The sequence below is a fragment of the Rhinoderma darwinii genome, chromosome 5 (genome assembly GCF_050947455.1).
Source record: "Rhinoderma darwinii isolate aRhiDar2 chromosome 5, aRhiDar2.hap1, whole genome shotgun sequence".
NCBI classification, from domain to species: domain Eukaryota; kingdom Metazoa; phylum Chordata; class Amphibia; order Anura; family Rhinodermatidae; genus Rhinoderma; species Rhinoderma darwinii.
The window spans coordinates 269112132-269137695 of NC_134691.1; the positions used below are offsets into that span (position 1 = coordinate 269112132).

The 25564-nt window shown below is 38.6% G+C and overlaps 1 protein-coding gene across 1 annotated transcript in view; it reads right to left on the bottom strand.

Annotated features, from left to right (window-relative positions):
- LOC142652906 (collagen alpha-6(VI) chain-like) overlaps positions 1-25189 on the bottom strand; it is a 79012-nt gene extending 53823 nt beyond the window's left edge. The window contains exons 1-14 of the mRNA XM_075828600.1: positions 25123-25189; positions 23276-23329; positions 22045-22665; positions 20538-21098; positions 19887-20438; positions 15020-15589; positions 11615-12184; positions 9516-9859; positions 8891-8969; positions 6887-7032; positions 6680-6772; positions 3504-3557; positions 2813-2884; positions 1873-1899 (exon numbers count right to left, since the gene is read on the bottom strand). Coding sequence (XP_075684715.1) covers positions 1873-1899; positions 2813-2884; positions 3504-3557; positions 6680-6772; positions 6887-7032; positions 8891-8969; positions 9516-9859; positions 11615-12184; positions 15020-15589; positions 19887-20438; positions 20538-21098; positions 22045-22665; positions 23276-23329; positions 25123-25189 — 3810 coding nt within the window. The remainder of the gene's footprint in view (positions 1-1872; positions 1900-2812; positions 2885-3503; positions 3558-6679; positions 6773-6886; positions 7033-8890; positions 8970-9515; positions 9860-11614; positions 12185-15019; positions 15590-19886; positions 20439-20537; positions 21099-22044; positions 22666-23275; positions 23330-25122) is intronic.
- Positions 25190-25564: the final 375 nt, after the last annotated feature.

The window sequence follows — 25564 nt, forward strand, 5'->3', positions numbered from 1 at the left end:
TGGTGTCCGCAGCATACAATGGATGTTGCGGACCTGTGGCGGACTGGTTGCGGACTCATTGCGGAAGTTCTCCATTGACTTCAATGGAGATTCAAAATTCCGCAATGAAGTTCGCAGATGTCATGTACATGGTTATGTGTGCTGCGGAGCGTATTGGTTTTTTAACATGACATTTCTTCATTCTGCATGGATCTATGTGTATTTCTAGGTCTACAGCCAGACTGAGGAAGTCAATGGGGCTCCCGTAATTACGGGTGACTACGTGTGTGCACCCATAATTACGGGTGACTACGTGTGTGCACCCGTAATTATGGGAGCGTTGCTAGGCGACGTCAGTAAATAGTCACTGTCCAGGGTGCTGAAAGAGTTAAGCGATCGGCAGTAACTGTTTCAGCACCCTGGACAGTGACTACCGATCACAATATACATCAACCTGTAAAAAAAATAGAAGTTCATACTTACCGAGAACTCCCTGCTTCTTTCTCCAGTCCGGCTTCCCAGGATGACGTTTCAGTCTAAGTGACGGCTGCAGCCTATCACAGGCTGCAGCAGTCACATGGACTGCCGCGTCATCCAGGGAGGTCGGGCTGGATGCCGAAAGAGGGACGCGTCACCAAGACAACGGCCGGTAAGTATGAAATTACTGTCCCTTCTCTCTATCCTGCACTGATAGAGAGAAGGGAAGTACTTTCCCCTCAATACGCAGCGGTCAGTCCGCATCAATTTACTGCACATTTTGGGCAGATCCGCCACAGAATCTGCAACGCAGATTCTGTGCGGCATTGATGCGGACAGTTGCGGCAGAAATACGCCACGTGGGGCCATGCCCTAAAGGTGTTATCCCATGAGGCATATTTTATTACTGCAATTGAAAATCAATTCCATACATTTGAATTAACCCCTTTAGGACGCAGCCAATTTTGCTTTTTTTATGAGCGTTTTCTTCTCTCCGCCTTCCAAAAGCTATAACTTTTACATTTTTTTGTCGACACAGCCGTATGTGGGGTTTTTTTTTTTGCAGGACAAGTTGGATTTTTTCATAGCACAATGTACCATATAATGTACTGGGAAACTGAAAACATTTTATTACGGCGTTGATTGTGTGGTAAAAATGACATGCCTACTTTATTCTATGGGTTGATACGATTACGGCAATACCAAATTTATATATTTTTTTATGTTTTACCACTTTTATAAAGAAAAAACAATTTGTGAAAAAAATTAACACTTTGTTGTTCATGCGACTTTTTGATCACTTTTTATAAAAAAATTTTGGAAGTTAAGGTGACCGAAAAACAACAATTTGGGCATTTTTTTTTTTTTTTTTACGGCGTTCACTGCGAGGGATAAATAACATTATATTGTAATAGTTCAGACTTTTACGAATACCAGTTATGTTAACTTTTTTTTTAATCATTACTTTAGGGAAAAAATTTAACTTTACATTCTTTTTTCTGTACATTAAAAAACTCTTAATTTAACAGTTTTATATTTTTGTTATAAGTCCCCCTAGGGGAATTGAACCAGCGAGCATTGGATCACGTGCACGTAAATTTATAACGTGAAAATTAGTGCTGGAATAGCTGCTTATTTTCAATTCTCTCCTAAAATAAAGTTAATAAAAGTTAATCAATATATTATAAGCATCTAAAAATGGTAGAATTACAAAATATAACTTGTCCCACAAAAAACAAGCCCCTATACGGCTATGTAGACGGAATAAAAAACAAGTTACGACTCTTGGAATGCAACCGTGAAAAAACAAAAAATAATCCTGGGTCATTAACGTGCAATATGGCCTGGTCATTAAGGGGTTAATGGCAAAATTATATTTTTGTTGCTGAAAAACAACAACAATAAACAAATACAGACCTTGTCTCCTGGAAGCCCTCTGTTTCCCTGAGAAAAAAAAAACACACACACAAAGTTATTCACTTTCAGCCTTATTCAGACATGAATTGTAAAACTCATCTGTTTTTTTTATCAGGGAAAAACTGTTGATTTTACACCAGCGTTCAATCAGTATTATGTCACGGTGCGTTTAGCTTTGTCAGTTTTTTATGTCTGTATGGCAACAGTTATCAGCACTTTTTCCACATACGTAAAAAGAAAACTGATGCTGCTTCGGCAGTACTTTCTGCTTTCTTTTGAGCATCTGTTAACAACTCAGCAGTAAAAAACTGACTGCACCTACATAGCATCTGTGTGCTGTCTGTTTTTTCCCACGGTCCCATTGACTTGAATGGGTTAATCTAGTACGAGAAATGGACCAAAGTAGAGGATGCTGTGATTTTCTTTGCACGGATTATGGGTTGCTGTGGTTGATATGACATATCAAAAGGATATGTTCTAAATGCTTCATTGGCAGGGGCCCCACAGTAGGTATCAACACTAGTCATGAGATACCATTACTCTTGATGGCCCTAATCTGACCCTACGTCCAGAAAGTTCCCAGTGACAGCCTATTAAAGCTGCTGTTTGCCATGCTGCTGTGTGTTTGGCCACCTGCTTTCTTACGCAAACTGTAGCATGGTGAATGAGCTGGTATTTGGTCACTCACTTTGATGCAGTCACTATATGCAAGGTTGACTTTGACTTTCGCTATGGAACCCTGTGATTTTTAAAGGGGTTGTGGTCACAACCCTATCTATCCACTGTATGTATCTACAGTACTATATACAATAAAAATTAATGACATCAACTGTAGATTTAGTTGTAGTCTCTCTTATATTTTATCATAAAAATTTTTTTTTTTGTAGCTCTCAAATGGCAGTAATATATTTGGAATATCAATTTAATATCACAGTGTTACCTTGGGGCCTCTGGTTCCTGCACATCCATGGTCGCCATGCACACCCATCAGACCAGGCAATCCTCTATCACCCTTAAGAAAAAAATATAAAAATCCAGCGTTTACCCACTCTTATTATTTTATGGATTAACCAAAATAATTTCATTTTCTTGCAAGTGTAAACATGTTCATCTTGTCAATAATAATTAGGATTGGAACAGATTACAATTTAAAGCCCCGTGGTTTATGGACGACAAAGCAGGAGGTCCCTTGCTCGGTATCCCCCTCTATGGGCCAGAAAGGAGAGTTGCTCTGTAGCCGTGATTTGAATGGCTGTCATGTAATGTTAACAAATGATTGCTGGGTGTTCACACTTGCATCAACAATTTAATCAGGTTTGACCTGGAGTGTTAGCGCCCAGCAAGATAATCTCCAGGCATTGTACGGTTGCCATGGCAACAATACTGCCCAGCATGCGGAAGCATCTCTCCATGCCTGAGGTCAGGCAGGAAATCACACGTGGAGGTACCCTTTATTTATTTTCTTTTTTTTTGACTGAGCCTCCAAATATAAAGCTTCTGAAATGTCATCCAGATTTTTTACATACTCTTTTTTTACACTTTTTTTTCCCTATTGAAAGGGGCATTTTGCAATTTTAGGGCTAATACTCTCAAACTAATAATAATAATATCATAAATAAGACAATACTCACCTCCATTCCTTGTTCTCCAGAATAGCCCTGATATCCTTTTACTCCAGTTGATCCCTGGTTAAATGACAAATGTGCAGAAGATGTGTTACAACCTTTTTTGTTGTTTAACCCTCTTATGGCCAGGCCTAAAATGGCCTAAATGACCAGATACTTATTTTCGTTTTTGCCTCTTTGCATTCAGCAGCTATAACCTTTTTATTTTTTCATTGACGAAATGTTGTTTTATGCGGCAGAAGTTGTATTTTTTTTCGCCGCAGTTGGGGGGGGGGGTACATAAAAATTACTGTGTAATTTGTAGAATTTGTTTTTCAATGTGTCTTTCAATAGTTTTTTTGTTTATTTTTTACACTGTTCACGTTTTACACTTAATGACCTGGTAAATGAATTCCTCCGATTATTACGCTTGTGTGGATACCTAATATGTGCAGGTTTTTTTTGTATGTATTGTATTCACAATAAAATGTATTTTATACAAAATAATCACTTTGTTATATATTTGTTTTTGCTGACTTTTTTTTAAAATTAATTTATGTTTTTATTATTAAAGGGATAACTATTTTACAACTTTTTTTTTTTTACTTGTAATGTATTAGCACACTCCTGTATGCTAGTACATTATCTTCTGTGTCTCTATGATACAGGCTGGTGTTACACAATATTAGTGTGCCCTAACAGCAGGCTTATGGAACAGACATCCCTGGTGTTCTAGTGAAACCTAGTGACGCTATTGAAAGGAGGAGTCCTCTTTGATCATGCCACAGTCATGAACCGCGGCAATCAAAGGGTTAAACGATCAAAGGGTTCCTCCTATCCCGGCCATACTCAAAAGGCATCTATAAGAATAGAAGTTGTTAGTAACCTCTCCTGCTTAGAGAATGATCGATCACTGGAGAGCTCATTATCCTCTTCTTCAGCGACGCCAAATGACATTGAAGTAGACTGAGGACCTGCACTGCCGTCAAAAGACAGTGGCCGGTCATTAAAGGGTTAATTATAGTAGTGTTATGTCAAAGATGCCTCCAACACAAAAACTTGCATAACTTTATTTCTTAAAATAGCATCCTGTTTTTAGAGACATAGCATATTTATTTTTTCATTTAGATAATAAGATTTAATGTGTACTCATTCAAAAAAGACATTAGTTAAAATATTTAAAATGTTTTTTTAAAATATTTTCATGTTAAGTTGAAATGTGATCAGAAAACAATGCACCGTCCAATCAATGTAATTTTTTTTTTTTTACGGCAGTAGTTGAAGGGAATGTCCATCCTTATTTTTTTTTTTTTAATAACCTCGATCCAAAATACTTACGTTGCGCGATCTAAGAAATATACATGACATGGGAATGAATCACAGTTTATATGATGTTTTCATTGGTAAATGTGTGTTTAAAAACATGACTTCACCTTGAACCTGTCTGCTATAAGTAAAACGTTTTTGGTGTTCAAAAAAAGGTAAGCGGAGATGTCTGTGTGCAAATGATTCTGTAAGCGCTTTTTAATGTGCCGGAATAAAGCTTGACGTTGCCATTCACTGATCCAGATCCAAAAATCTCAGGCTTCATTTAGTATTACCGAGAATTATTAAATTGATTATTGAATATATGCTTCAATACATAATGTAGTACCGTTTTCTCCAACGTACGGCTTTCAAGCTATTGTGAAACTATAACTTCCAGCTTTTACGCCATGTTGGCAGTTGCATATTCATGATAACAAGGTTGGAGAACAGTGATGTAGTGCATTTGAAAAGCTGAATACCACATGTGAGGTCTCCATAATCTAAGCTAGGCTTCACTGATCTAGCGCTAAACAGCCCATAAAATCTCAGAATTTCTAACCCATGTAGGCCATATTTTAACTTACCCAAATATTTATTCATTTTGAAATTTACATCACAGTAATCCATGCAGAACGCATCAGGATATATATAATAAAAGGATATGTTATCACAATGCAATAAATTTCTTTTGTGAAGCTATTTCATATCTAGGGAAATAACTCTAACCTCAACAGTTGGGCTCATTTATTTGTTTTCATATGAGAAGGGGCAGTTTACTCCTCTCTAACAGGCCCCAAAGCAAAGTTTTGAATGTCCGCTCCGGTATATACCAGAGACATGTGAAAGTTAGGGTGAGGGCACACCTGCTGGACGAGTCGCAGTACAAAAAAAAAAACAACTTCTGTGAAAGTATAACTCTGAGCATGGCCTGACAATTTATTTTCATCAGACTGCAAAGGGAGTTGAAGATTTACATAGCAGGTATCCCAACTCCCAGCATGAAATGACAAATGATCAGAGCATGCTGGAGCAATGGTACCACAAACACCATCAGTCACTCTAGAAAATGCAGGATGAGGGCATAGGAGACATCAAACCCCAGGCCAGACACCAAGATTCATTTAGACCCCTGACAAGACCACTTAATTAATTCATACCCCAGATGAGAAGCCTAAATTAATTCAGTCCTGGATGAAGCTGCATGCGAAACGGGTACCAGGTTCTGTGGTGTTTGGCTTTTCACACTCACCTACATCATAGCTAGGCCAAGTCAATAAGAGGCTTATCTCAGTGATATTCATTCACATGTTCACATACTTGAATGTTTCAGCATGGTGATATTGACTTATTGCTATTACATTTAGGGGTCCACTTTGGTTTAATGTTGCCATTTGTTGATATTGGGCTACAGCTGTTTGTGATTGCTATTACCTACATACTGACGTACAGTATACCTTCAACAGAAGGCTGCAACATACAACACTGTAAATGGATACATTGCCCGAACACCCCAGGCAGAGCGCTACCTGAAGCGCTGTGCCTGGGAAAGCTTCTGACATCACTGTACATGTATGGACTGTAATTTCAGGAGCTGCAATGCCCTGTATGGGCTGTATGGCGCTATCTACAGGGAGGGCTGTATGGCACTATCTACAGGGGGCTGTGTGTGGCGCTATCTACAGGGGGCTGTATGGCGCTACATACACGGGGCTCTGTGTGACAGAATCTACAGGGAGGCATTATCTACAAGGGGGGGTTGTGTGGCACCCAGGGGTGTGGGGCCCTGTTAAAAGTTTGCTATGGGACCCAGTCTTTCCTGGTTATGCCCCTGTATACCAACATATGTTTTTTTCAGCTTTTCTTTCCTTATGTTCATTTCCAGTTGATATACATACCTTGATTCCCCGACCTCCATACCTTCCAGGCGGTCCTCTTAGTCCATCGCACTCACAGAAGACACAACAACATGTTTTCTCATTAAGTTGGGACTAAAAGAGAAAGATAAAATATGTTATATTGCTCTAACATAATTCTAAAAATAATTACTATGTCTATGAAATAATTTTATTTAAATTATTCTGGACCCATACTACTATACCCACCATTTGTCTGGAAAGTCTAAATCCTATATCTGGCATTCCAATATTCATCTGATAGTTGTAGTTAAAGCCTCTGCCAAATTCGATATGCTTAATATTATCATATTCTTTTGTTCCTTCCAAAGCAACAGTTACTAAAGCATTTAACCCTGAAAGTTTTGCAGAAATTAATAAATTATATAATTAACAAAGATATTTACAATACATATAAATAAGCTATACGCCTTATAAAAATCAATATGAACATAAGTGCTGCCCACACAAGAAAAACCTCAAACAGGTATTTAATCTTAGGACTCAAACAGTGTACACAGGCACATGCCGTACTACGAAGCCTAAGACGCTCCATGTGCTTCTAGGGTAGAATATCTTTATGATATGCTCCTGATGGTACATGGCATGATTATTTTCTTTCTGATTTCATACAGATGCATATAGAGGTACTGAATGGCCAAAGAAGGTTGTACAGAGCCATAATAAAGTCATTACTTAGTCCTGTTTTGAAAACCTCATGGAGAAATATAAATAGTAATAATAATTTTCTCTTTTTTCTTTGTGTACATTTGATTGGCTGCTGTGACTGCCATTCATGATGTCATTTGGAGTTTCTTGGTGTTTTTTTTTGTGTTTAAAAAAACACATTCTGTTTGGTGCTTCATGTATATGGTCTGATGAAGACGCCAGTTCGGTATCAAAACGCATCACCCCATTAAACCTAATAAAACGGAATTACGCATTACCTACTGGAGGACGTCCTTAATTTGTGATGAAGTAGCGCTTTTTGGTTTCCACTTTTTTCGGTATTTAATGCATGGAGAAATAGTAGACCATAATATAAAACTTTTCTCTAGCATATAAAATTAGGAAAATTAAAAAAATTCTCTCTCTAATTTAGTGATAAAAGCTCTGGCCCTTTAAGAACGAAGACAACTTAATAACATGATTCTTTTGTGTACTATGGAGCAGCTAAAGGACGATGAGGAGGAGACTGCTGGGTAATCTGAAGAGTTTATCACATGACACAGCAGAGAAGGAAGGTAAATCCTGTCACTCTCATGTTATCTTCTGCTTTTACCTCATATGGCTGCTGCTGCTTCAGTGTGTATGTGCTCAGACACTCAGATTAACCCTTTACAAGCAGCCATCTCCTCCTCTAGAACAATAATCCTTTACAAGCAGTTGTGTCCTCCTTCTCCTCTACCTGGGCTGCATAGTTAACAGAAATATGTTATTACCTGATAAAATAACAATATTCCGTATGAAATTCAAGCTCCTGACAAGAGGTAAGTACAAGTTTAGTCTTATTCACACCTCACCGATTTGCTGCCTAAATGCATTGGAGAATTATTTCACCAGGTTAGAGATTTGCTTTTAGAGAATTTATGAGAAAAATTGGTAAATCTATTCTCCCATTGTTTTCTATGGGCTAGCAAAACGGCAATATAGGCAAATTGATTCAAAGCCCTCTTTTGCCGTTCAGATGCTGCATAGAATGAGCCACCCTCCACACAGTTGGTACCTCCCGGAGATGTAGAAAATCTCACTCAGCAGTCTACAGAACATTACAGATGGTTGTATTTGTCCTGTATCTGGGGCTAATATGTCAGCCCCTGTAAGGAAAATCAGCAATAAAAAATAAATAAAAATATTGTTAAAATGTCCCCAAAAGGTTACTTATGACCCTATGGGTGTCACAATGTGTAAAAACATCTAAAACAAACAAAAAAAACTAAGAAACAAAATGTGAAAAACATATATTTTTTACATTTTCCTCTAAGAATACCAAATAGGGATCCCACATGCAAAGCAAGAATTCATACAAAATCCACACAGGAGTGAACCCCCTGTCCTGAAGTGAACACGTAGATTATATTCACCGATTATAACAAAAAATTCCAATTACAGCAATAATTGGCTTATTATATTATTAATGTAATCAATTATCTCCAGAACCTATTGTATATATCTTAATAATTGATGACAATCCACAGTACTTGTGCTTTATACCTTGTCTTTGAAGATCTTCTGCTGTTTGCTCAAGGTCTTCCACCTTTTCATCTAGGCCATCAGTGAAGATTAGCATCATCTACATGGCATAATGGAAATAAAAACAAAAGGCACGGCGCCACATAGTGTAGGTCAATTGGGTTTAGGTGAAATGTCAGTAGTAGTATAGCATGCTCACCCAGGTAGTGCTTGGATAAAGTAATACAAAAATCCACAAATGCTGCTGCCAGGATCCAAACCGCTAAACCGTACGGTCACCGCTTGTTGAGATAAGGAAGGATAGGTGGAAAAGGGAGGCTCCTGCAAGGCGCTGCTGCGTGGCTGTTTGGGAGATATTGACGGTGGTAGACAAAGTGATATGAAAAGTGTCTGTTTATTGAAAAACGGCCTGAGGAAGACACTGGTACAGCGTTGAAACGCGTAGCCACTATTGTTTTTCAATAAACAGACACTTTTCATATCACTTTGTCTACCACGTCAATATTTCCCAAACAGACACGCAGCAGCGCCTTGCAGGATCCTCCCTTTTCCACCTATCCTTCCTTATCTACATGGCATAAGGAAGGCATATTAAATGAACACAATTTGAGATAATATTTATTATGTAGCAATGACTAATACATACCTTTGCTTTTCCTGCATTGTTCGTTCGAAATGTCTTCCACATAGACTGAAGAACAGATGTTGTCAGATAGGAAGGACCATTGACAGAAATGACTTTAAGGGTCTGAGCTAAATCCGAACTGTAGGTGTGGAAGTTTGGAGTAAGGGATGTACTTGAATTTGGAACATAAAAAGCTACATTGATTTGAGGAATAGCACCAGGGGTGCAGCTTGCACTTCCTAAATTCATCATGCTGTGTAAGATATTAGCAATACGAACTTCCAATAGCTTTTGACCATGGAATAAGTTGGCACCACTGGGAATAGTTGAAAGGTCAAAAGCAACTATGACATCAAGTGAACAATCTAAAGGATAGAAAAGACACATATATAAGACAATGGCAAGGGGCACATTCACAAAACATGTATCTAAATTGTATGAATGATGTAAGGTAGTAAAATACCATGTAAATAATAATTAGAGGCGAGTTACAAGAAATGAGATAATACGTCATGTAAACATCGGCGGACCACAGGATCGGTGACACTAAATGGTGAGTAGACGTCTATTTGTTATGTTATGACATGAAAGAATTTTTTTAATCCCGTAAAACCAATTATAAACAAGTATTACTGTTAGAAGGTGACTGCTAATAACATAAATAAATAAATAAGAAATTACATTTATTACAGATTAATGTTGGGAGACAGGGGTGTTCCCTTAAACCATCTTGAACTTTGTCTGCTGTATTCTTTTACCGCAGTGGCCAGATATTACATTGGATAGGAACAAAGTGAATGCAGAGCACCTGCTACCATTTTTCTGCACTCCTGTTCCTATGTTTTCGTGCAAAGTTGTGTCGTTTGGCCTTGTTTCCATGTCGAAGGCATGACTTTTTGGCCACAATTTTTCCATGAAAACTTTTCACCAAACAGTAGATGGGTGTACCTGGCTCCCACAGTTTTCTGTCAGTTCTGAGCTGATGGCACTGCTAGACATCTTCCGATTCTGAAGGGAAGTAAGCATGATGTGTCTTTGATCTGCTGCACTGTTTCCTTGGCCGACCACTGCGTCTAGAGTCCGTTGCCTGCTTGTTTGTGCTTCTTCATAAGAGCTTGAAAAGCACATCTTGAAACCCCACTCTGCTTTGAAATCTTTGCCTGGGAGAGACCCTGCTGATGCAGTATAACTACCTTGTGTCTTGTTGTTGTGCTTAGTTGTGCCATGGTGGACCTCTGACATGAAACTGTCTTTCACAACCACACCTTTGTTGCAGAGTTCGGCTGTTCCTCACCCAGTTTAAACCGTCTACCAATCTGATTCTGTTAGGCTGGGTTCACACAACCTATTTTCAGACGTAATGGAGGCGTTTTACGCCTCGACTTACGTCTGAAAAAACGGCTCCAATACGTCGACAAACATCTGCCCATTACTTTCAATGGGCTTTACGATGTACTGTGCCGGCGACCTGTCATTTTACGCGTCACTGTCAAAAGACGGTGCATAAAATTACAGCCTCGTCAAAAGAAGTGCAGGACACTTCTTGGGGCATAATTGGAGCCGTTTTTCATTGACTCCAATGAAGAACAGCTCCGAATTACGTCCGTAAAAGACGCCCCGCACAACGTGAGTACATGCAATTACGTCTGAAATTCAGGAGCTGTTTTCTCTTGAAAACAGCTTCGTATTTTCAGACGTAATTGCAGTTATCGTGTGCACATACCCTTACCGTTAATGACTGTATTTCATCCTACATATGAAAATTATGATCATTATCACCTGTTTGGTATAATTGGTTAATCATACACCTGACTGTAATCCTACAAAATCCATAACTTTGTGCAAGTGTACCTAGAAGAATTGATGTTGTTTTGATGGCAAAGGGTGGTCAAACCAAAATATGTATTTGCTTTAGATTTCTCTTCTGTTCATTCACTTTGCATTTTGTTAATTGATTAAAAAAAACTATAAACAATTCTATTTTTGAAAACATTCTTACTTTACAGCAATTTTCCACAACTGCCTAAAACTATTGTGCAGTAGTGTAGTTGTACATTCAGATGAGGTAATGGACACCAAATTAAATTTTAAAGGTATTCGACAAATCAGATCATACTCACTCTCAGCAAGCCGCTGGACGCATATATCTGCGACCAATCTTTCTTTAATATCTTTTAATTCATCAAATGTTCGAACATAAAATCGTCTCTCTGAATCACCAGCAATCTGAATAAGCTGTGTTTCTGACACCTGTCCCACTCCCACAGCATAGGTAAAGATGCCTTTACTTCTAAGAGCATTTGCAGGTGTTGCAACTTCATCTTGTGAGTCTCCGTCTGTTATCACTATCAATATTTGCTGGACCTTTTCATTAATACGACTATTAGCTGAAGGACTTAATAGGGCAGAATCTATTTGCCTGAGAGCATTTCCAATGAGAGTGTTTCCATTCATCCATGTGATGTTTTTAATCATGTACTGTAAAGTCTTCTTATCCAGATATGTTTTTAGCTGAAACTCTGTTTTAAATGTTTCATTATATTGGGCAACACCTACATGAACCTTGCCTAGACCTATGTCAAAGTCATCAATGATAGAGACCATGAAATCTTTCATTTTTTCAAACTCTGAAAGTCCAATACTCCAGGAACCATCAATTAGAAAACTTATGTCTGCTTCTTTTTCGCATCCTGCAAAATATCAAGGACATTCAGCAATTACACAACATTAGATACCTGGACCACTCAAGCACTCATTAGAGAAAACCTACACACAATATATAATAATGAATTGTGTGCCAAATTGATATTTAAAATGTATTTCTATAATAGTAATAATTATTTCAGCAACGGTATTCATATATGAACAGACAAAAAGTTGTGTGGGAATTATATTGTCCTGAGATAAACAATTTTTACACCAATTATAATATGTACAAACGAAGTAAAACTTAGGCCGTATGTGATAATAGAAACAAGGCTAATAACTGAGCACTTGTAATGTTTTAACTTCCTAATACAGACTATACAAGTTTGGCCTTAGACTAGAGACATCAGCTATTTGAGAGGATTATTTATTTACATGTGATTTTATATATAGGCTGTCTCGTGGGCATGCTACTGAAAGTGATTGTTTCCTTTGGACAGTCCCAACTTGCTACAATGTTCTATGGTGTAGAAAAGTCACATTTTGTGCCAAAACGATAATTTTGAGCAAAAACTGTGCAATCTTTTCATTTTTTACGCTGCTCACGACACCTAAAAAAGTGGGCAGGTCTAAGTAAAAGAGAGCAGTGGGACTCGCGAACCAACACTTATATGAAATATATGCCAACTCGTAGCTTGTGTAGATTTTCCTTTTTGGCGCACGGACTGAAGAAGATGCAACAAATTTATTAAGAGGGATGCATTATTAATAAATTAGCCACATCTTACTCCTGCAGGCTTCATACTAAGACCCGCATATAAAACGCCAGTCCTAGTAAATCTGCCCCAAAGTGTCCCCTTGGCTGGCAACTGTAAATGTTCAAATCTGCTGCAATGCCACCCCAGGACAAATTAAAGAGGCTCTGTCACCAGATTTTGCAACCCCTATCTGCTATTGCAGCAGATAGGCGCTGCAATGTAGATTACAGTAACGTTTTTATTTAAAAAAAAACGAGCATTTTTTGCCAAGTTATGACCATTTTTGTATTTATGCAAATGAGGCTTGCAAAAGACCAAGTGGGCGTGTTTAAAGTAAAAGTCCAACTGGGCGTGTATTATGTGTGTTACATCGGGGCGTTTTTAATACTTTTACTAGATGGGCGTTCTGACGAGAAGTATCATCCACTTCTCTTCAGAATGCCCAGCTTCTGGCAGTGCAGACACAGAGCGTGTTCTCGAGAGATCACGCTGTGACGTCACTCACTTCCTGCCCCAGGTCCTGCATCATGTCGGCCACATCGGCACCAGAGGCTACAGTTGATTCTGCAGCAGCATCAGCGTTTGCAGGTAAGTAGCTACATCGACTTACCTGCAAACGCCGATGCTGCTGCAGAATCAACTGTAGCCTCTGGTGCCGATGTGTCCTCGCTCGTCCGACACGATGCAGGACCTGGGGCAGGAAGTGAGTGACGACACAGCGTGATCTCTCGAGAACACGCTGTGTGTCTGCACTGCCAGAAGCTGGGCGTTCTGAAGAGAAGTGGATGATATTTCTCGTCAGAACGCCCAGCTAGTAAAAGTAGTAAAAATGCCCCGATGTACGCACATAATACACGCCCAGTTGGACTTTTACTTTAAACACGCCCACTTGGACTTTTGCAAGCCTCATTTGCATAAATACAAAAATGGTCATAACTTGGCCAAAAATGCTCGTTTTTAAAAAATAAAAACTTTACTGTAATCTACATTGCAGCGCCTATCTGCTGCAATAGCAGATAGGGGTTGCAAAATCTGGTGACAGAGCCTCTTTAAGTGTTAATGGGGTTTTTCCACGAGGGACATTTATGGTATATCCACAGGATATGTCATAAATGTCAGATAGACGCGGGTCCCACCTCTGGGCCCCTAAACCCTGTTTTACCTCTTTGTGTTCTGACTGATTTCCGATCATGAAGGAGAAAACAGCGTAGCTTGCTGAGCTACACTGTTTCCATAAGCCCCATAGAACTGAATGGTAGTTACGGAAACAGCATAGCTCGCATGTTGCACTGCTTCCGTAACTGCCATTCACTACTATGGGAGTTACGGAAACAGTGTAGATCAGTGAGTTACGCTGTTTCCATAACCCCCGACCACGTAATCAGGTAGTGGCCAGGAGTCAGCGTGAGCACAAAAAGCTGAAACGGGTGTTAGGGGGACCCGTTCTAGAGATAGGTGCGGGTCCCATAGTTGGGACCCACATCTATCAGACATTTGTGAAATATCCTGTGGATATGCCATAAATGTCTGAGACGGGAATACCCATTTTATGGGCTGTCTGTGTAATATAGGACTGATCCTCTATAGCAAAAGACTCTGACCAAGTGACGAGGACCATGAACAGAGAAGCTACTACTATTGTTTCTAAAAATTGTATTTCTAAAATGGATAACCCCTTAAAATGCTATATCCACCATTGCAACCATTTTTTAATGTTCCTCCAAAGCATCTAAAATGAAAAAAAAGAAGCAATTTTGATTAAAATAAAAAAAGAAGCCCTCTTGATTAAAAATATCTTACCATTTTGTGTCAAAAGCTAGACTCCTATGTAGACCTATAAGTCTCCATGGTTACAGACTACAAACCTTGTGTGTAGTCTGATCCTACTGTCATGTGTTACTCCCTGCCTCCTGCCAGTAGCTTAACTAAAAGAGGGGGCAGATGGAATGGAGTAACTCTTGAGTTAGGATCAGACTACATGCATGAAAACTATTTGATTCATGTTTTAGTGAATGTTTTAATAAAAGTTTTTTTTATATCACAGTATGTACTTGATTCAAAGTAAAATAGTATGTAGTGACATTATATATTTTATGATAGATATTGGGGAATATAACTCACCTTTATTTTGGCATAAAGCATCAGAAATGTTCTGAAATATTTCATTTAATCCATCAAAATTTTCAACAAAGAACCACTTGCCCTTGGATCCTGCCATTGCTACTAGCTCATTAGTTTTGGCCTTATCTACTCCAATTGCAAATATTGTAATCCCATCATTTTCGAGAGATTCTGAAGTTTCATTAAGTTTATCCCAATCATGAGAGTCACCATCAGTTATAACAATAAGATACTGAGGGACCCCTCTAGGTTGGCGGCTGCCGTGCCGCTCAGTAAAGAATCCTTTTGAAAATTGCAAGGCCTTAGCGGTATAGGTGTTTACTCCTGTTGATGTATCCATTTCAATAGCTTTAATAATATCATTTTTGTTGTTGTATGAATTTAGGTAGAACATCTTATAGGGGTCATCTGCGTATTTAAGAGCTCCAAATTGAACTTTATTTGCTGCAACATCTGATTTATTCACGAAAGATATAACAAAGGAATTCATTATTTTAGCTTTCTCAATGCTGATACTACTTGATGTATCAATCACAAAAACAATGTCTGCCTGTTGTATTCTTGGACAATCTGTGAATATATAAAAAGAACATTTTATATCTTAAAACATTAATAAAAATAAAAGCAAGAGTATTTGTTTTGGCCAGTAACTCATATGCACCAGATTTATCACATATTTGCTATTATCATTTGCTTTAGGTCAAAATACAATGTAAAGTAAATAAAAAAATAAAAGTAAATTACAGCTCTTGACAATAACGGGGATGTCTCAGGAGTTGGCCACTGATGGACTATCACTAAAATCTGCTGTAAAAGTTTGATTGGCAGGAGTTCAGCCGCATGGTTGGCCATTGAATATAATGCGTTGACCATGCCACCTCTGAAGAAATCCAAGCAGACAACCCTTCTCTAAGTAAAGGGGTTTCCCCCACAATTTACATTTATTACCTATCCGCAGGATAGAAGGATCCTAAAGGGTTGAGTCACCAGCAATGGGACATTTATCACCTGTACTGTGTTGGTCTTGGCTCCCAGGTATACAAGCTGCCTCTGTATGCAGATGACCATGACCTGTTACTGTATGTGACAGACTCTTACAGTATTTTTAGTCAGTATTTTTAAGAAAAGCAGAGGCGCTTAACGTCTCTATGCCTTCCTCTGAGATGGGACTCTTGTCCCAAGGTTTTCTCTTTCATTAATAGGCACGCTTGCTTATTTGCTTAGGTGTTCAGATCCCCACAGAGTTGCACGATCTATGTCACCCTCTTGCAGCAGACTATATGGGACTTGACTGACTATAAAAAATATATATCTCCCAGTTTGGATGCATTAGCGCTATAAAAAATGTAGACGTTTGGCAAATGAATAAAACTGATTTGCCTGGGGCACCTATATACCCTGAATCAATGTCCAAACACTATCCTGACCCAAGTCGATGGGAGGGGTGTCGCTCCTGGATTATCATTGGTATTATCAGGTGGCAGTGAGTATGCATATAATTGATTGGTTTTACTCTGGGGACTATGAAGCTTTAACTCAGGTTAGAGAAAAACTGATCATTGTTATAGTTAAAATTTTTCATAAAAAATTCAGACAAATTTATATTTGCGGCTAAAAGTGTGACCCAAGCAGGAGGTTAGATGCACCACACATCCCAAAAATAAATGTTCAATATGTGCAGAGTTCATAAATAGCATTTATGCCTATGTCTACATGAACATATCTTCATAAAATTACCAAAACTAAAGAGATAAAAAATCTGGTTTTAAGCTGGAAACATAAAAAAATTAACAACCTATAAAATACAGGGATTACACACCTTAAAAAGTGAGTTTAGATCCAAACCTTATATGTTTACTGAAAGCAGACAACCTGATGATTGCAATTGTCTTGATGTGCTGCTGGCAGCCATGGCCACCGTCACGTAACTTTGTGACTAAGGCCAGATTCACGCGAACATGGGGAAACTTGGAAGTGAAAAACTTGAAGTTTATCATGTCCGAGTTGCCCCCGTGCAGGTTACATTCTCACGGATCCCCATAGACATGAGTCTATGGAGGGATCCGTGAAAACGAACGAAAATAAGACATATTCTATTTTTCAACGGACCCTTCACACGGTCCGTTGAAACAACGACTGGGTGAACGGCCCCATTGAAATACATGAGTCCGTGTGACGACCATTGTTTTAACAGCCGTCACACAGTCGTATTTAACGTTTGTCTGAATAAGCCTTAACAGTAATAATATATATATCTATATATATATCTATATATATATATATATATATAGATATATATATAGGAAATACAAAGAAGAACCGCACCACAAATCTTGAAATAATCACCTCTATCAGGGGTTTCGTGTGTGCAATCCTTCAGACCTCGACAAATAGTCCAATTTTAGGAATTCAAAAAATAGGCAGCACTCCACAGCATAGTAGTCAAAAAAGTGAAAAACTTTTATTCACCCATATGTAAGATTGCAATCTTACATATGCGTGAATAAACGTTTTTCACTTTTTTGACTACTATGCTGTGGAGTGCTGCCTATTTTTTGAATTCCTAGATATATATATATATAGATATATATAAAGTATCATAACATTAATTTGCGCCTATAACTTACATATTAAAAGAGGTTTACACACAAAAATTTCAAAAAATAGACCAAAGTGTGCAAAGTTCTACATAGGACTACATCAATAAGAGCTTGTTCTCTCAAAACCGCAGAGGCAATGTAATATTTGACCATCATCCACAAATGTGTAAAAAAGATGTACTGCCAACAGGAAACAGCTATTATGCTACCAAAATCAAAAATTTTTGAAAGCGTACAGCAAACTGTATATAAAAATACAACCTAATAATTTATACACATAACCACCCTCACATAACTTTACATCAAACAGTGATTATAAGCAAAAATTGCATAAAAATTTAATTTAGTACAAAAGTGCCTACTCAAGTAGACCTCTTATCCAAACAAAATGTACTGTGTAAAGAACTGTAAAATGTGAAGAGTGGATACATAGCACACATGTCTACGTTGACAGGTATGTGTTAGAGAAATGTGAAAACTGCAGGAATGCACCAAATTTTTTTTACATGCAAATGAAAATGGGGATTATATAGGTATAATGTTTTTTAACGACCTATACAAACACTAAGGCTGTTTTAAAAAATCGCGGTCAAACCTAGTTTTTTGCAGTAATCTAAAAAAAAATGCAGCAAAACCGCTCTATTTTGCCACGATTCCATGAAAATCATGTAAACCCCCCCCCCCCAAAAAAAATTATACGCAACGTGTGAAACACAGCCTAATCCTGATCAATCTCAATTCCCTACATTTATTCTAATGTATTGAGCTCAAACTGATTTTTTTTGTGGAACTAGTAAGAAACTATTGATTATGGCAACTGTCAGTGGATAAAAATGTATTTTCTGACAAAATCTTTTCCATCCATCAGATATGTATTAGACATTCTTCTCTAGTGATAATTGTAATCGCTATGACTGTAGAGTGAACCGGGTATCATAAAAGGCTTGGTGCAACTTATTTGACGCGTCAGAGAATGAAGATGAAGTGAACATGAAGAAGTGTTCACGTTACCCCTTCCCCTGGGGTCATCTACAATCATACAGGGATGGGAGGAGGATGACAGCTTTTCTTCCTGTCCCAGCTTGCTGCCAGCACTTCCCGCTGCTGGCCTCCCTCTCCTTCTCCACGTGGCTAAAGTGATAGCTGCAAATATATTCACCCACTTCAACTACCATAACTCAGGCTAGGTACAGCTAGAGCTGAGAAGAATCTTAGTTCTAGCTGCAACCTTGCCTTAGCTAGAGCCATTAGTAGCAAGAATGTATCAGATACGTCATTGGATACTGAAGAGCCTTCCTGCCAGGGACGCATGAAATACGTCCTTGACAGGGAAAGCGTAAAGTATGGTGTCCACTTTCTTGAGTTGCTACCATTACCCTGAACTGAGCTTTTTCTTTTTTGCTCTTCTCTCCTCCCTTTCCTGTCCTCTCCTGTGATGTTATTGTCTTGTTTTTGTCTATCAAGTATATGCCGTATTTGCCTTCTTAGGAGGCTTGCTGGCCATCCTATGTTAATAATGTGACTTCATCAGATCTGCAACATGGCCAACATTATAACAGCGGATTCAGACGAACGTGATTTTCGTCCGTGCAGCCGCGTGGTTTTCACGCGGGTCGCACGGACCTATACAAGTCAATGGGGCAGTGCAGACAGTCCGTGAGTTTTGCGCAGCGTAAAACTCACGACATGTTTTATATTTAGGCGTTTTTCGCGCATCACGCACCCATTGAAGTCAATGGGTGCGTGAAAATCACGCGCACCCCGCGGAAGCCCTTCGCGCAACAACAGTAAAAGAATAAATGTAAACAGAAAAGCACCACTTGCTTTTCTGTTTACAAACATCCAAACGGAGTGTCATAAAGATGGCGACTGCGCGAAAAGCACGCAGCCGCGCATCCATATGAACAGGACACACGGAGCTGTCACGCATGCGTTTTGTGCGTGCGCAAAACCCTCACGTTCGTCTGAATCCACCCTAACTCTGCTAACTCCAAATGCCATTGTTGTGCAGTTGTTTGGGGGTATTTCATCTATATTTTGTTAGATCTACCATACATGTGTTTTATAAGCGTTGGTGGTTATACTGTCTAGGACCTGGTATATTCCTTATTGTTCCACACTAAACTGTTATAACGTTCTTTCTAACAATCTCAATAAACGTTATATTTTTTTTTATAAATAACTAAAAAGCAAAGAGAGAAATGTTATAGTATAGTAGATTAAATGGAGCTACATCTTGTGTATATGATACTACTCTATATACTGACCTTCTTTGCAGATATCATCGAGCAAGTCATCTTCCTTAAACCTCAATGTTTCAAAAGACTCCACGTAATGTATTTTTCCTGGACGCTCACTTATTTCCTCCAGTTGAGTTTTATTTGCATTGAAAATACCCACAGAGATAATGTTCACACCGCTATCCCTCAGAGACTGGGACTGAAGTGCAACATCATCTTCCGCTTTTCCATTTGTTATAAGTATAAGGAGCTTTTTGAACCAAGGTCTAGCACCTTTATTTTCCGTGAAGTACTGTGACACAAATTCCAAGGCTTTTCCAGTGTATGTACCCTTTTCCAGGTATCCCATTTTGTCAATAGCTTCCAAGATAATAGCTTTGGTTCCATTCTTATTTAACTGTAATACCTCCATGCTGATGTCACTGAATTGAACAATGCCGAACTGTACTTTACGCGGGCCAACCTCTGCTTTATTAACCAAGCTTTTCAGAAACTCCTTCATTTTATTAAAGTTATCTTTGCCCATAGTTCTAGAACTGTCAACCAGGAACATTACATCAGCCTGCACCTTATCGCAAACTGTAACGAGAACAATAAAATACTTAATTCCACACTTTTAGATGAGTATTTCATATACATTCTTGCATGTTTTACAGGTAGACATTTCACTTATTTTACCTTTGCTAGAACAGATTTGTTGGGCTATCAGATTTTTTACGTCTTTCAGAGAATCAAAATTGTTTACAAATTGGACCCTGTTTGAATCTCCAGCGATTTCCTCTAACTGAGTCTGGTTAGCTCCTTTAACTCCAATTGCAAACACTTTCACTTTGTTTTCCCTGATAATGACGGCAGCCTCCTTCACACTATCTTGAGATGCTCCATCTGTAAGAACAATAAAATACACAGGCACATTCCCTGCCCTGACATTTTTGGGGTCTACTATTAATTCACGAGTAACGTTTATAGCAGCTCCTGTTTTCGTTCCTCCACCTAGTTGCCACATGTTCTTTATCTGCATTTTCAATTGTATTTTATTGTAATTATTACCAATATCAATCTCCCGTTGACTACTATCAGAGTACTGTACAGTGGCAACACGGACCTTCTGAGGTCCAATATCAAACATATCTATTAGATCCGCCAGAAAGGTCTTCATTTCACTAAAGTCCACGTTAGTGATACTTCCAGAACCATCAATGAGCAGATAAATATCAGCTAGCTCCGTCTTCTGACATCCTTCAAAGAATGAAAATTGCAATTAACAAGCATTGAAAAATAATACATCTTATTGTACAACTGAATACCGTGATTGCATTTTACGGCCAATTGTCATTATTCAGATTCACGATACATTAGATAAAAATAAATGCATGAAATCAACAGATATATGATAAGCTCAGGGGCATTGTGATTGTCCAAGACATGTCTATAATTCACCACTGAACAATAAATACAAGGCAACTGTATGTATGTGTTCTTCCATCAGGACAACCCCTTCCATTATGACCTATTATGTCCCCAGCTTGACATCCCTCTTCAATTAGCCAGAAAGGGGAGGCATTGGGGCTTCTGCTCTAGAGAATATATATTGTGATCTTGTATTACATTGTTACTCATTTATTTGAATGGGTGCCATATAATACAATATTATAATGTATGGCCAGCCTTAGCTTCAGTAACTTGGGGCAATCTGCTTATTGCTGAAGTGGCTATCATTTGAAGAGGGATTGTCCTAATGGGACAACCCATTAAAAACTACTTAGAGGGCCAGATTTACGTCTAGGTTGGCTGCTAAAGGAAAAATATACTACATATGTAAATTAATTGTATTTATATATTAATTAGGTACTCCCACTGCTGCAAGACTAAGAGAAAGATAAGGGGAAAGCTGCTGAGGGTGCTAGATGTTGTGAGAAGCACATTGTTAGGTTAAATACATATATGACTGTAAATGTGGCCTACTTGATAAGTAGAGTCTGAGGCACCAGACAAACTGTGGCTATAGGCTTCTTAGATGGAAATCCAATATTGACTACTACTACTTTCTCTAACTAAAAATGTTCCACTATTCTTTAAATATGATATCAGTCACTTTGTCACCCCACTATAATGTTACAATCAAAGAACAACCTTAGTAGTTGAAGCAGAATTCCCCTCCATTATATGATATTGATAATCTTACCCTGTCTTATCTGATGGGTTTGGTCCGCTGAGAAAACAATATCTCTTTCAACAGCGTTCACTATCTTCTTTAGAAAATGGTCTGCATTTGTTGAAAGATCAGAAAAAGTCTTCACCCTGATTTGATAATCTTGAGTTGGATGTGATGCAATTTCATTCATTTGAGTTACATTAGCCTCAGAAATTCCCACAACAAAAGTTCGGATTGCTTCTTTGCGAAGTAAATAGGCAGCCTCAATTACACTATCTGCAGAAGACTTATGAGTGACCAAGATTGATATTGGTTTTATTCCCTGGTTCTTCCTGCTTGCCAAGGCATCACCGAACACTTCAATTCTCGTATAATTAATAGCACCTCCAATATTTGCAATCTTCTGAGCTGAAGGTTGAAGGTCTTCAATATGTTTATTTACAAGAAGTTTATTGACTCCGGTATTGAGGGAGACAATTACTTTTGCTTCATTACTGAATGCCACCAGGCCCACATGGACACAATATTCACTTATCTCCAGATGGGATAAAACATCAATTAAGAATTTCTTCAAGTCTTTGTTTTCTGATGATGTATGTTGAGAAATGTCCACCATTAGCACCAGATCTGTTGCTATACCTTTGCTACAAACTGAAAAAGGACAACAAAAATTGTTGATAAAATATAGAACAAAGTATTCATATAAACAGACGAGCCAATGAAAATATTAAAATTGAATAGTTAACTGTATGTAGAATTACAATATTTTCTCTACCTTAATTATTATAAAATGATAACCTGTGACATGTAGAGAATGTCACAGTATTTCCCAGACAGTTTTTACAGTAAATATAGCATAGGAAGATTAAATATTCCCTTTGAGGAATTATTTTTGAGATTGCAAATCTGAAGGACAAAATAGACAGAATAGTATTGAACAGGATGCATCACATTTACAAATTCATAGCAAAATATATATGAAATATAAGAAACACTAGGCACCAGGGGTGGAGATATCATAAGCGCAACCCGCGCAGCTGCACTGGGGCCCAGCAGATAAGGGGGCACTGTCTATTCGATTACATTTAAAGGATTGAATTTCATAGCTCACAATTATTAGTGGAATGTTGGAGAGGAATAAAGAGCATTCTCTATGATAAGGGGGATCCCTGCACAGGGGTCTTTGCTGTCTATGTCCGCCACTGCTAGGCACAAGATAACTGATACTAACTACTACAATTCGATATTTAAGCAATATTACCTGCTGATGCATTACTAATTGTTTTGGATGTTTTGGTGATAGATGGTTTCGTTCCTAAGAAAACAATAAATTAAATAAAAATAAGGTAAACAAGATGAAGGGATTTAGATTAAACACTCTGCGACAGAAAACCAGCCCCACGTGGCAAAAAATAAAGCGAGAACTTGAATTATCTTAATTATCCAAAAAGCAAATCTGGGGACAATGTACCATTTAGACAATTCTTAGACTGTTCTTTTGGAGCTTTAGCTGATGATTGTATAAGGGAAGGCTCAGATAATGAAATTGCAGACACTTAAATAGATAGATCATTTTTATCTACTGATGACCTAACTGGGGAAGCTACAAGTAAGGCTTCGTTCACATCTGCGTCGAGGCTCCGTTCAGGGATTCCGTCTGAGCTTTCTGTCAGGGGAACCCAGAAGGAACATGTCTTAATATAAAATTAGAATCACAATCAGTCCCTTTACAAGTATAGGAAATGTCATTTTAGGCTTTGTTCACATCGGCGCGGGACTCCGTTCATGGGTTCCGTTGGAGCTGACTGAAACAAACGTAAACCACAGGTTTCCGTTTGCATCACCATTGATTTCAACGGTAACGGATCCGGAGCAAATGGTTTCCATTGTGCAAGGATTCCGTCATTTTGACAGAATCAATACCATAGTCGACTATGCTATTCATTCCGTAAAAACGAGGGAATCCTTACACAACGGTGACAAACTGAAACCATTTGCACCGTATCCCTCACCTTTGAAATCAATAGAGTTGCAAACGGAAGCCTGTGGTTTCCGTTTGTTTCAGTCAGCTCCAACAGAACCCATGAACGGAGTCCCGCGCAGATGTGAAGAAAGCCTAAAATGAAATTTCCTATACTTGTAAAGGGACTGATTGTGATTCTAATTTTATATTAAAGAGGCTCTGTCACCAGATTTTGCAGCCCCTATCTGCTATTGCAGCCGATAGGCGCTGCAATGTAGATTACAGTAACGTTTTTATTTTTAAAAAACGAGCATTTTTGGCCAAGTTATGACCATTTTTGTAGTTATGCAAATGAGGCTTGCAAAAGTCCAAGTGGGTGTGTTTAAAAGTAAAAGTCCAAGTGGGCGTGTATTATGTGCGTACATCGGGGCGTTTTTAATACTTTTACTAGCTGGGCGTTCTGATGAGAAGTATCATCCACTTCTCTTCAGAACGCCCAGCTTCTGGCAGTGCATATCTGTGACGTCACTCACAGGTCCTGCATCGTGTCAGACGAGCGAGGACACATCGGCACCAGAGGCTTCAGTTGATTCTGCAGCAGCATCGGCGTTAGCAGGTAAGTCGATGTAGCTACTTACCTGCAAACGCCGATGCTGCTGCAGAATCATCTGTAGCCTCTGGTGCCGATGTGTCCCCGCTCGTCTGACACGATGCAGGACCTGTGAGTGACGACACAGCGTGATCTCTCGAGAACACGCTGTGTCTGCACTGCCAGAAGCTGGGCGTTCTGAAGAGAAGTGGATGATACTTCTCATCAGAACGGCCAGCTAGTAAAAGTAGTAAACACGCCCCGATGTACACACACAATACACGCCCACTTGGACTTTTACTTTTAAACACACCCACTTGGACTTTTGCAAGCCTCATTTGCATAACTACAAAAATGGTCATAACTTGGCCAAAAATGCTCGTTTTTAAAAAATAAAAACGTTACTGTAATCTACATTGCAGCGCCTATCTGCTGCAATAGCAGATAGGGGCTGCAAAATCTGGTGACAGAGCCTCTTTAAGACATGTTCCTTCTATAGAAATAAGCAACATACATTTTAGGCTTAATGACAAGGATTCTCTATTTACAGGCTTACCAGTACCTTGAGTAGATGATAGGTCCAACCAAATAACCGCCACAAGTAAACCAAAGAGGAATTTCATTTTCAGAGCACCACAGGGTAGTTACTGAAAGATTTTTAAGACAAAGTTTCATAGTGAGCATAAGTATCAGTTATACATAAAAAAAAGCAAAAAACACAATTGTCTATGATCAAAATGCGTATAAACATTTGTTTGTTATAGCATATTTTTTTTTATTAGCAGAACGGATTTTCACAGGCTGCTCGATTATATAGACGGCTTTAGGACAGGATATATGGGATATGCCAATAGAGAGCAAAGAAAATATCTCTCCTATAGAGCCACCAATATAAAAATAAATCCCACTCACCCAAGACAGCAGTCCCCAGGACTAACTATTGGCATTTGAATTTTAACATTTTAGCAAGTATGAGGAGTGCATGTTCTCGATCATTT